This window comes from Rana temporaria, chromosome 6 (assembly GCF_905171775.1).
Source record: "Rana temporaria chromosome 6, aRanTem1.1, whole genome shotgun sequence".
NCBI lineage: Eukaryota > Metazoa > Chordata > Amphibia > Anura > Ranidae > Rana > Rana temporaria.
In genome coordinates this window covers 37,323,766-37,336,643 of record NC_053494.1, presented here as the reverse complement: position 1 = coordinate 37,336,643, position 12,878 = coordinate 37,323,766, and the positions used below count along the sequence as shown (strand labels likewise).

The 12,878-nt window shown below is 43.8% G+C and overlaps 1 protein-coding gene across 1 annotated transcript in view; it reads right to left on the bottom strand.

Moving 5' to 3' along the window:
* IQCE (IQ motif containing E) overlaps positions 1 to 12,878 on the bottom strand; it is an 83,377-nt gene that overhangs the window by 67,393 nt on the left and 3,106 nt on the right. Inside the window, exons 3-5 of the mRNA XM_040356669.1 lie at positions 4,526 to 4,573; positions 3,399 to 3,441; positions 1,222 to 1,368 (exon numbers count right to left, since the gene is read on the bottom strand). Of these exons, the coding sequence (XP_040212603.1) occupies positions 1,222 to 1,368; positions 3,399 to 3,441; positions 4,526 to 4,573 (238 nt within the window). The remainder of the gene's footprint in view (positions 1 to 1,221; positions 1,369 to 3,398; positions 3,442 to 4,525; positions 4,574 to 12,878) is intronic.

Genomic DNA, 12,878 nt, shown 5'->3' with positions numbered 1-12,878 from the left:
AAAAAGCAGAATCAAACTTTGATTTTGCTTTTTTCATAGGTGTTATATGGTCTTTAAAGCGGTGGTTCCCCCTTAAAACAAATGCCTCAGGCCCCGTACACACGACAGAGTTTCTCGGCAGAATTCACCGAGAAACTCGGTCAAAACCCGGATTCTGCCGAGAAACTCTGTCGTCTGTACAGTTTTGGCTCGATGGAGCCGCCGAGGAGCTCGACGAGAAAATAGAGAACATGTTCTCTATTTTCTCGTTGTTCTATGGGAGAAGGCGGCCCGCCGAGCTCCTCGGCGGCTTCATCCCAGAACTCGACGAGGAACTCGACGTGCTTGGCACGTCGAGTTCCTCGGCCGTGTGTACGGGGCCTAACAATACATTTGGAAGACTGCTTACACTGCGTACATACCTCGATATCGCCGTTTCATCCCTCGACTTCCGGGTATAAGTCTTGTGGCGGTGGGCGTTCCTAGTTGATTGACGTTCCTCCAACTGACGCATACTTGACGTCACGACTTTCCGAAAGAAGCCGAACGTCGCTGCGCAGGCGCCGTATAGAGCCGACTCTATACGGCGCCTGCGCAATGACATTCGGCTTCTGTCGGAAAGTCGTGACGCGCAGTATGCGCCGGTCGGAGGAACGTCAATCAACTAGGTCCAGCAAGACTCATACCCGGAAGCCGAGGGATGAAACGATATGCGATATGATCGAGGTATGTACGAAAAAAAAAAAAAAAAAAACAGCCTACCCGCAGTGTAAGCAGTCTTCCGAATGTATTGTTAGAAATTTGTTTTAGGGGGAACCACCGCTTTAACAATATAGACATATCACTGGTCTGTTTTTTATAGATCAGAAGCAGTACCGCCAGCAACCACTGGGTGGCGCATGGATACACACAGTTGTACAGAACTGTGAGAAAGATAAATACATCAGAAGCAGTACCGCCGGGAACCACTGGGTGGCGCATGGATACACACTAGAGTTGTATTGAACTGTGAGAGAAGCCCAGGCTGCTCACATCTGTCCCGATGTTGGCGGCATTTGCGTTCCACGCTGGTTACGTGGAATGGCGGTGACATATAAGAATCGCAAGTCATCCCGCGGGGAGATCGCAGGCGGGGAGAATCGAGATCGCGATTCTCTCCACGATTAATCGTGCAGCTCTAGTTGGAAGTTTTAAACCAAAATGAATATTAATGCCAGGGTAAAAACAATATTGGACACTTACTACTGCCTTGCTTAAGTGATGCCAACCACAGCTTTCTTGGCACCTTGGCCATTGGGTTCTCGGTGTGCATCTGACCTGTCCCTGTTAAGGACCTCCACACTTGTGCCTTTTTCGGGTGCAGATTGGCACTGGAGAGATAGGGGGAGCCTAAGAAAACAAACAAGAATCTGTAATAGACATCCCCAAAACATTCTAAATTATGATATTCGCATATGTTATCAAAGTTGGCGTGCCACCTCTATAGCATTTACACCAAAGGGGCTACAATAAAAAGTGCAGAGGCTTTTTATGGCCAATTTCCAGTCTTGTAATTTTTCTCATGACTGGTTATTTAGAAAATAAGCCCACCGATTTTTACTTTAATTCGATTTTGTGTAAATGACCCGCTTGTGAGCAGTGGAAGCATTGCAACATCATTTGTGATCAACTGTGGAATGGTCACAAGAACATGCGATCCTCCAGAAAGGTTTACATCAATGAATGCATCAATCTGCGTTTTATTGAAATAGGTTTCCTCTAAAAGCCCGGTATATTTTAATTAATACTATTAAAGCCCATTTAAACTGAAAACAAAAACATCTCCGTTATATGAGGGTTGAAAATGTGCTTAGCTTGAAAAAAATTAAAACTAATGCAGCTACCACATTTAAAGTGGTTGTAAAGTCAGAAGGTTTTTAGCTTAAAGTGGTTGTAAAGGCTGAAGATTTTTATCTTACTGCATTCTATGCAGCAAGGTAAACAAAAACTTCTGTGTGTAGCAGCCCCCCTAATACTTACCTGAGCCCCATCTCTTGCACGAGTACCTCGGCCATCCGGGACTCTCCCTCCTGATTGGCTGAGACACGGCAGCTGTGCCATTGGCTCCTGCTGCTGTCCATCAAAGTCAGTTAGCCAATCAGGAGAGAGAGTGGGTGGGGACGAACTGTGGCTCTGTGTCTGAGTGGACACACGGAGCTCCGGCTTGGCTCGGGTACCCCCATAGCAAGCTGCTTGCTGTGGGGGCACTCGACAGGAGGGAGGGGCCAGAGCACAGAAAAGGGACCTGAGAAGAGGAGGATCCAGGCTGCTCTGTGCAAAACCACTGCACAGAGCAGGTAAATATAACATGTTAGACTTTAGTATCAATTAGTATATAACTTCTGTTGTAAAAACCCTACCTGTCAGCAGTTTTATACATTTGAGATTAAAGTGGTTGTAGTCTCATTTTTTATTTTTAAATAACAAACATGTTATACTTACCTGCTCTATACAGTTGGTTTTGAACAGAGCAGCCCGGATCCTCCTCTTCTGTGCTCCTGGCCCCTCCCTCCTGTCAAATGCATTAAGATAAAAAAAAAATGCCCCCCTCGGCTTATACTCAAGTCACCATTTTGTGCCTGATCTCCTGGATTTTGGGGACCCGAGACCGGCCGGCCGGCGATCTCCTGGACCCCAAACTTGCCACACATGTAGCCCCACTCTTCCTCTACAAGTGTGCAAAGTTTGTTGTCTGGGGACCTATGGCCGGGGAGCACCTATTTTTTAAACCTGGGCACCGCTTCCGTAGACTCCCATGTTAGACGGTCATTTCTGCGGTGACTTTGGGGACCTGGTACCGGCCAGTCGTAGTTTCCCTGGACCTGGGAACTTGGCACACATGTAGCCCCATTTCTCCTTTACAAGTGTGCAATGTTTGTTATTTGGGGGACCTACAGCTGGGGAGCACCGATTTTTCAAAGCTTCCATAGACTCCCATGTTAAACGTCAGTCTAGTCATGGGCACAGTGAGGCATGGGCACAGTGAGGCATGGACACAGTGGGGCAAAGTGAGGCACAGTGAGGCATGCAGATGGACACCCTAGGCTTTTACTCGAGTCAATAAGTTTTCCCATTTTTTGGTGGTAAAATTAGGTGCCTCGGCTTATATTCAGGTCGGCTTATACTCGAGTATATACGGTACTTCTGCCTTTACAATCCCTTTTAAAAAAAAAGGAATAAATCCTTTGTTTCTCAGATTGTATAATGGATGCATTTACATTCAAATACATTCAGTTTTCTTCAAAGCAATGCTGTGCTTTACTACAAACTTCACAAGAAAAATGTTATATGATACTATTTTAATACTTTAATAATGAGTACAATTTATTTTACTAAAGCCCTTTTATATTAAAGATTTTTAATATGGAAAAGCCACTCACTTTGTGACCGAGGAGGTTTGATGCCTTTTTTCTTCTTTACTTTCTGCACAGAAAAAAATAAATACATTGTAATAATTTACTAATATTCTGTATTACTTTATTCTTTATTCAGTGCAATTCTAGAAAAAATTTAGGAGTTTTCATTTATTGATTAAATCATGATTGTATATTAAAGCAGAACTAAAATATATCTGAGCAACACAAACCAAAAGCTTTATTTAATTCATTATTTTTAATTCAAAGCAAGCTTACCCATCCATTCATGATTCTATGATGTATTTTGTTAATAAAAACAACCCCTAGCATTTCTAGCTGCGGCCATCTTGAGTAAGGGCATACTTTCTGTAATCCACCTGCCTTTAGCTAAGGCATGCAGACAATAGGGGTGTTTAGTTAAGGAAGCCCCTCCAGATGAAAGACAAAAAAGGCCGATGAACACTCCTGGGATGTAGAACATCCTTTTGGCCTAGGCCAAAAAACAGGAAGCAACTGAAACTAATAGGACAGTGGAACATTGGATTATGAGCATAATCCGTTCCAGGAGAATGCTCGTAATCCAAACTACTCGCATATCAAAGCAAGTTTTCCCACTGAAGTCAATGGAAACAAAAATAATTTGTTCCGCATTGACTTCAATGGCATGCAATACCGCATGCGGCCAGAGGTTGGGGGCACCAGAGAGCCTCGTAAACACATGGAAAGGACCGAGGACACCTTGGCTGAACTTGGAAAACCTTGGAAAGGCTCGGGAACGGAGTATTTCCAATATTTTCCGAGCATTTCCGAACGGCGTCGATCGGCTCGGGCACGCAACCCCCCCCCACCCACCTCAGGCCAAACGCAGGATTGCACACCGCTTTGGCTTGAATCCTCGTTTTGCAAGACAACACTCGCAAACCGAGTCAGGATTTTTTTTAAATACACTGCTCGTATTGCGAAACGCTCGTTAACCGTGTTACTCGCAATCCGAGGTTCCACTGTACCTTCCTATCCATTCACTAATGCTAGCAGCATAAGGATTACAAATAGTCAATGTCGATTGAGAGAGTTTAGTTCCGTTTTAAAGGATAAGTTCACCTCTTCAGAATATTGACCCCAGGCCATTACAGTTTATTTTGAATTCATACCTTTTCTGTGTCTGACTCATAGGTGATAGCTGAAACTCCATCATGAAACTAGAAAAAAAACAAAAAAAAAACACTTTTATGTACTTTTTCCACGGTGCATTCAGTCTCTATTTTAATGTTTTTAAATAAACATATGAGAGTTGATTAAGGTAAACCCGTGCATTGTTGTCACCTTTTCAGTTAAAGTGATAGTAAAGGCAGAAGGTTTTATACCTTCAATGCATTAGGGTAAAAAACCTTCAGTGTGCAGCTCCCCCCTCAGCCCCCATAATACTTACCCAAGCCTGATCGCGATCGAGTGATGTGCACAAGACCCGATTCTCTCCTGGGTCTCCCTCCTGATTGGCTGAGATGCAGCAGCAGGAGCTATTGGCTCCTGCTGCTGTCAATCACAGCAAGCGAGACGGGAAAAGGAGGTGAGGCTGAGCCACGGTCTATGCGTCTTATGGACGCATGGAGGAGAGCTGGCACGGGAGCAAGCAGAAACGAGTGTCCCCACAGCAAGAGGCTTGTTATGGGGGGCACTTGACAAGGGGGTGGGGCCCAGAGCTCCAGTGGTGGACTTGAGAAAAGGAGGATTGGGGCTGCTCTCTGCCAATCCACTGCACACAGAAGAGAAGTATGACATGTTTGTAATAAAAGGTTTTCCTTTACAATCACTTTAAGTCATTAATACAATGCTGCAATGAGCAATGCTTGTGCTCCCCATCAAGTGTTGCTGGGGATAAGACGGGGGCATCGGCCTCGACAGGGAGATCCCAGGTCTCACACAGAGAGTAGCCGTCCTCTGCAGCCTGCTGCATGTCCTTTAGATTTTGGGCTGGTTCTGGGCAGCAATTATCGTATTTATCGGCGTACTATAAACTACCTTTTTGAAGCAAAATAAGGGTCAGTGCCCATCAATGCAGCCTTATCAGCACCCATCTGCAGCCTCACCATCTCCCATTAATGCAGCCTGATCAATGCCCATCTGCAGCCTCAATGCAGCCTAATAAATGCCCATCTGCAGCCTCAATGCAGCCTGATAAATGCCCATCTGCAGCCTCAATGCCCATCTGCAGCCTCACCATTTCCCATCAATGCAGCCTGGTCAGTGCTGGAAAACCACAGAGCTGTCATCTCCTGTTTACTCGGCTCTTGCAGTCACACACAGCCCTGCCTCCGCCAACGGCATTGGACCAGCTTCTATGATAGACAGAACACTGGTCCAATGCCGGTGGCGAAGGCGGGGCTGTGTGTGACCAATGAGTGAGAGCCAAGTAAACAGGAGATGACGGCTCAGGTGAATTCCGGTAGCGCTTGTCCCCCCTTCCCCTCCGCAGTAACATTTCGGCGTATAACACGCACCCGTGATTTCCCCCCTATTTTCAGGGGGAAAAAAGTGCGTGTTATACGCCAATAAATACAGTGAGGGCCAGATTCACAGCCAGCGGGCGCAACTTAACTTTTCCCATTTAAGTTACACCGCCGCAAATTTTCTGCCTAAGTGCCCGATCCACAAAGCACTTACCTGGAAATTTGCAGCGGTGTAACCTAAATCCGTCCGGCGCAAGGCGGGCCCAATCGAATGGGGCGAGTCCCATTTAAATTAGGCGCGCTCCCGCACCGGACGTACTGCGCATGCTCCGTCGGGTAAATTACCCGACGTGCATTGCGCTAACTGATGTTGCACCGACGTCATTTGCTTAGACGTTAACGTAAATGGCGTCCAGCGCCATTCACGGACGTCTTACGCAAACGACGTTGATGTTTAAATTTCGACGCGGGAACGACGGCCATACTTACCATGGCTTAAGAGAACTAGGGCTCAGCCCTAGTTTTACACGGCGTAACTCGACGGAAACTACGTAGATTTAGATCGACGGGCCATTCGGGACGTTCGGGGATCGCCGTAAGTCTTCATTTGCATATTCTACGCCGGCCGCAATGGCCTCGCCACCTAGCGGCCGGCCTAGAATTGCATCCTTAAGATCCAACAGTGTAATTCAATGACACCTGTCGGATCTTAGGGCTAGCTATGCGAAACTGATTCTATGAATCAGTCGCATAGTTAGAAACAGAGATACGACGGCGTATCAGTAGATACACCGTCGTATCTCGTTTGTGAATCTGGCCCTAAATGCCTAAAACAAGAAAGACATTCTACTATATTTTTTTGCTCGCTATTCAGTGTTGTTCAGTATTCTACTTCTTGTTTCTTAGGCTTTAAATTATTATTAATTCAAAATCTGTGTCTAAAAATCAAATATTTACCCTTTAAATATCTTCTTTTTGTTATTTTTTTAATTATTACAACACTTGGAATTTTCTTTGACATGTGTATCATATACAAACAATAGTGAACATAATAGTATGCTGTAAGCCTATGTAAATATGCATAGTTCATGTACATAGTGAAGTCTCTTATTCATGGCAATAATAATATCTGAATAAATAAATAAATAAATAGTGCAGCGCAAGTGAATATGCCTAAAAATTCAAATAATCAAAAATAGATACATAATAAAAATAAATACATAGAGTCCATAAAGTGCAAAGTGATAAAGGTGCTCCAAAAAATATACAGTGGTGATATATAGTGCAGAAATCTTCATCAGATCTGTGACCCATAGGACAGGATAATCCTCCACCAAGGCTAATGGATGGCCTCTCACCTCAGCGATTCGACCTGTGGCTAGGTCAAAAAGCAAATATCATATCCTCCACACAGTAAATGGCAAGCAGCTTTCAGGGTTCAACTCCAAAAACGTCCACCAGATGGAACCAGCAAGCAATAAACAAATAATCTCCCATAGATCATTCAATGGACCGAGAAAGAGTAAAAAACACACTCTAAGTGTTCACTGCTTAAAAGGTTTAATAATCACAACAAAAATTTAAAAACCACTCGCATTGTAAAGCACTCTGGTCCGAGTGCAAAGATAGCAGCTTGTACCGCAGCTCAGAGGCCCGGATCAATGTGTACAGCGTGTGTAGGTCTCTGTGAGGCAAACGTGGGTGACGTCGTCGTAGCTCCTCCCCCTCGTACGCGTTACATCCCAATGTGGGCGGGACTTCATCAGCGTGGGGCGGGGATCAACGCAGACGTCCCACAACACTATACAGTGATACCTCGGTTCACGAACGCTTCTGTTCACGAACAACTCGGTTCACGAACAGGAAAGTTCATAAAAATATGCTCCGGTTCACGAACTCCGCCTCGGTTCACGAACAGGAGCCGCAGCCATTTTAATGCTATTTCCCGGCTGTCACATGGTCGTGACTTTCTGTAGGAAGACCGTGGAGAGAAGAAGACACACAGAAAGAAGTACTGTGAGTACTCTGCAAACATTTTGAGTGATTTTTGATTTTTGTGTGCTTTTAGCACATACAGTACTGTCCTTGCTGTATTGTACAGTTCACTGAAGGAGATCCCCTGATGTCCTTATGGAGGGGGACTCTCCCTCCAAACAATAACTGCCTCCCACCTGCCTTCCTCCATGCCAGAAGTCATCTCAAGCAAGGTTAGTGTCCTCTCTTATGCATTACTATACTGTACTAATGTGTATTGTAATTTGTTTCATATTTTTGTGCTTCAAAACCCCCAAAAAAGGTCAGCACGGATTAACTGGATTTACATTGAACCCTATGGGAAAATGTGCCTCGGTTCACAACCAATTCGGTTCGCGACCAGAGTCAGTTCACGAATTAAGTTCGTGAACCGAGGTATCACTGTATATACAATACGGTTGCCATAGCAGCACAAAAGGAGCCAATTGACTAGCGCCATCTGGTGTTTGCAAAGCAACACGCCAGGCAAAGGTAAAATAAAATCTAAATAGTATATTTAAAAATAGCCTGAGAATAGCGCCATCTTGTGTACAAACACAAGACTGAAGATACTTAAATCTTAAGGGACAATATTCAGTCGGGCAATAAGGTTAAAACCAACCAATTATTTAAAAATATATAAAAAATATATTTAGACGTCATCCGCATCTACCTCACCTAAGACCAAAAAATTTACATTACAAGTTTACAATATATAACTGCATCAACATATAAAGGCAGTTCAAGCTAGAAAAGCAATTATAGTAAAAATTATAAAAAATTATATAGTAATACCCAAATAAAATTCGGATACCTATAATAAAACATAACATTAAAATACAATCCCCAAAGTACTTCTCAACGATTAGATATAAAGCAGTTGAGATCGAACTCAACGTTCAATCCCAACGGCACAGAAACCTTCATCTCGTATATCCAGAACGATTCTCGTTTACTCAATTGCCGAATATAGTGACCTCCTCTCCAATGTCTGGTGACTTTCTCTATACCCCAAAATTTGAGGCATTTGGGGTCCCTCTGATGATGATCTCTAAAGTGTTTGGATACGCTGTGGGTCTTAATGCCACGCTTAATATTGCTCACATGCTCACCCACTCTCACGTGCAATTCACGTGAGGTGCGCCCTATGTACTGTAACCCCGCAGTCGCACTCGAGCATATAAACTACGCCCTCTGTTGCGCAGGTGATCAACTGCTTTATCGGATACTCTACATGGGTAACATTGGAAACAAAAGATTTACGTTTTTTAATACTCCGTTTTGCATGTTTGCATGTGGCACACCTACCACAGGCATAGAACCCAGACAGGAAATTAAAAAGCCTAGGACGAGGAATGACAGGTGGGTCAGTGACTCCAGGTGCCAATCGGTCTCTAAGTGAAGGTGCCTTTTTATAGATAAATTGTGGGCGCTCAGGAAAGACAGGACCAAGAATTACATCTCCCTTTAGTATCGGCCAATATTTGGCAACAATTTTCTCGAATGCTTTATGTTGAACATTAAAATCCAATAGCATCTTGAAACTAGTTGTTCCTACATCATCTTTGGGAGGATTGTCCTGTATCATCAGATTTCTATCTGTTGTCCTAACTTTTTCTATTTCTTGCTCTATCAAGGGCTTAGAATATCCCTTTGCAACAAATCTAGTGGCCAACTCACGGGACTGCACCAGGAAATCAGATTCCCTGGTGCAGTTTCTCCGCAGTCTCACAAATTGGCCACGGGGTATGTTGCACAACCACAATCTGTGGTGACAACTATTTAATGGAATATATCCATTCCTGTCCACCGATTTAAAGTGGTTCTTAGTCACCAATCTAGATTCTGACTTGGATATCTCCAAGTCCAGAAAGGTCACCTGTTCCGTAGAAACGGTCCAGGTAAGGACTATACCCAGTTGATTGGCATTCAACCTTGTCATAAAGGCATTTAAAGATGGCATATCGCCTTCCCAGATGAGCACCAAATCATCTATATACCTTCGATAGCAACAGAGCTGGGGCGGCATATCATGGAAGATCGCATCTTGCTCCCAGTGGGCCATAAAGATATTGGCCACACTGGGAGCAAAACGAGCCCCCATTGCTACTCCACAGCGCTGAAGAAAAAACTGTTTATCAAACCAAAAATAGTTTTTAAGTAGACAAAATTCCAAACTATCCAAAAGGAAACGTACATGCTCAGGGTCCAGATTAGTGGACTCCAGAGCCCATGCAACCGATGTGAGGGCTGCATCGTGCCCTATAATGGTGTACAAAGACCCCACATCGGCTGTCACCAGTATCGTTCCAGGTGTACATGTAATGGAACTCAAAATTTGGATAATTTGCTTAGTATCTCGTAGATATGCAGGCAACTTACAGACTAACGGCTGCAAAAACACATCCAAATATTGCCCTAATCGACGACGACGTCACCCACGTTTGCCTCACAGAGACCTACACACGCTGTACACATTGATCCGGGCCTCTGAGCTGCGGTACAAGCTGCTATCTTTGCACTCGGACCAGAGTGCTTTACAATGTGAGTGGTTTTTAAACTTTTGTTGTGATTATTAAACCTTTTAAGCAGTGAACACTTAGAGTGTGTTTTTTACTCTTTCTCGGTCCATTGAATGATCTATGGGAGATTATTTGTTTATTGCTTGCTGGTTCCATCTGGTGGACGTTTTTGGAGTTGAACCCTGAAAGCTGCTTGCCATTTACTGTGTGGAGGATATGATATTTGCTTTTTGACCTAGCCACAGGTCGAATCGCTGAGGTGAGAGGCCATCCATTAGCCTTGGTGGAGGATTATCCTGTCCTATGGGTCACAGATCTGATGAAGATTTCTGCACTATATATCACCACTGTATATTTTTTGGAGCACCTTTATCACTTTGCACTTTATGGACTCTATGTATTTATTTTTATTATGTATCTATTTTTGATTATTTGAATTTTTAGGTATATTCACTTGCGCTGCACTATTTATTTATTTATTCACTTTGAGATATTTTTTGGATTATATCTGCAGTGCTGGCTTGCAATCTATTTTAGTTTAGTCTTATATTATATTTTTTCCAGCGCTGAATCACTTTATTACAATAATAATATCTGGCAAACTGAGCCAAAATAAAACGCTGTTCCACATGATGTGAATTACACTAAATGAGTAGGCAGCAATTGTATATACTACATTTAAAAGGATTATTTCATAAGAGAACTGTAATCTATGTTATAGTACAGTGATGGGGAACCTTGGCACCCCAGATGTTTTGGAACTACATTTCCCATGATGCTCATGCACTCTGCAGTGTAGTGGAGCATCATGGGAAATGTAGTTCCAAAACATTTGGGGTGCCAAGGTTCGCCATCACTGTTATAGTATATAAAAAAATAGTGAAGTCCTATAATCCCAGAAAAAGGGATGACGGCCTTGTAATCTCCTATGCTGGGCAGAGAAGCCAATTTGTACAGACATGTTGGAGAACTTTAACCCCTTCCCTCCCAGCCTCCACGTCCCTTTAATTTGGCCATTATGCCTGGGGGTGGGAAGGTCTGTCAGATCACATGACCACTGTAGTTGGCTGTCTCAGTGGTCACATGATCGGAAGCCAGTCTCGCCACCTCCCGATCAGTGTGTAGACAGAAGATTGCAGCGCTCTCACCAAGGAAGCTTCCTGGATATAAAGAGTCTGCGGTAGGGTGCTCTGGCTGCTGTGTCATAGTAGAAAAAAGAAAAGAGCCGGCAACTCAATGTTTATGTTCAATTGTAGACACTTTATTGGCACATGTTAAAAAGTACAAGGGCAGACGCGTTTCAGCACACTGCCTTGATCACTGTCAGGGGCTACTGTACCCATCAATTTCCGCTACTGCGCCCATCAATTGCTGACACTGTGATCATCAACTGCCACCAGTGTGCCCATCAACTGCTTCCAGTGTGCCCATCAATTGACGCTACTGTGCCCACCAATTGTTGCCAGTGTGCCCATCCATTGCCGCTACTGTGCCCATCAAATGCTGCCACTGTGCATCCCCCGCTTGGTAGGGCAGCAGGTCTTGGTAGGGCAGCGATGTCTTCCGCGCTCCTCGATGTCTTCTCTGGTCCTCTCTTCCCGTCCTCTGCTATGATTGGACACCTGATAGGCGGTGTTAAATCACAGCGCCTGTTGTTTCAACCAATTAGGTGACAGGTAACAGACCTGAGAACCCGATTGGCTGAAAGGCGGTTCAGTGTTATGAAAACGATTAATTTGCTTTCCTAACACAACGCTGAGCAAACAGTGAGCGCCCAGCATGGCGCCCGCTGTTCACCTTTTTGAAAGCCTATGGCTCTAATCAGGTGCTTCCAAAAAATACAGCGTCACTGTAATTCAGGTGCCCGGCGCCCGAAAAGGGGTCAGGCACATGAATAGGGGGTGGCAGCGGCGACCATAAATAGATTCATGCAATGCATGAATCTATCAATTGTGAGCGAGAGTTGGCAGGAGAGAGGGGGCGACGCACGTGCCCCCTTTATGGACGCACCGCCACTGGATGTCACTTTAAAAAAAAAAAAAAAAGTTTAATCAGTCAGTACTACCATAAAGGAAGGCACCTACAGGCTGTCCCTCTGTAACAGGTTTCGCCTTTACAGGCTTAGTCATAGAGATGGGAGAAGTCCAGGTAAAAGGTATACTTATGCAGAAGGTGAAATTAAAACTACAAATGAAAATTTACAATAAACCCAATAACTCTCTATACTATATATAGGAGCCATCTATAAAACCATCATTTACACATGAACATCTATTCATCCAACCTACAAAATCATACAGGAATATTAAGGGTGAAAATAAACAGATTGATGGACATAAAGAACAAATCTAATAAATATGGTGAATTAAAAAATCTATATAAAAAAAAAAAAATAGATGCATCCTAAAGGCCCCTGTGTATATATATATATATATATATATATATAAACACGTATAATACACGCACCGGACACTTTATTAGGTACACCCGTTCAATTGCTTGGTAACACAAATTGCTGATCA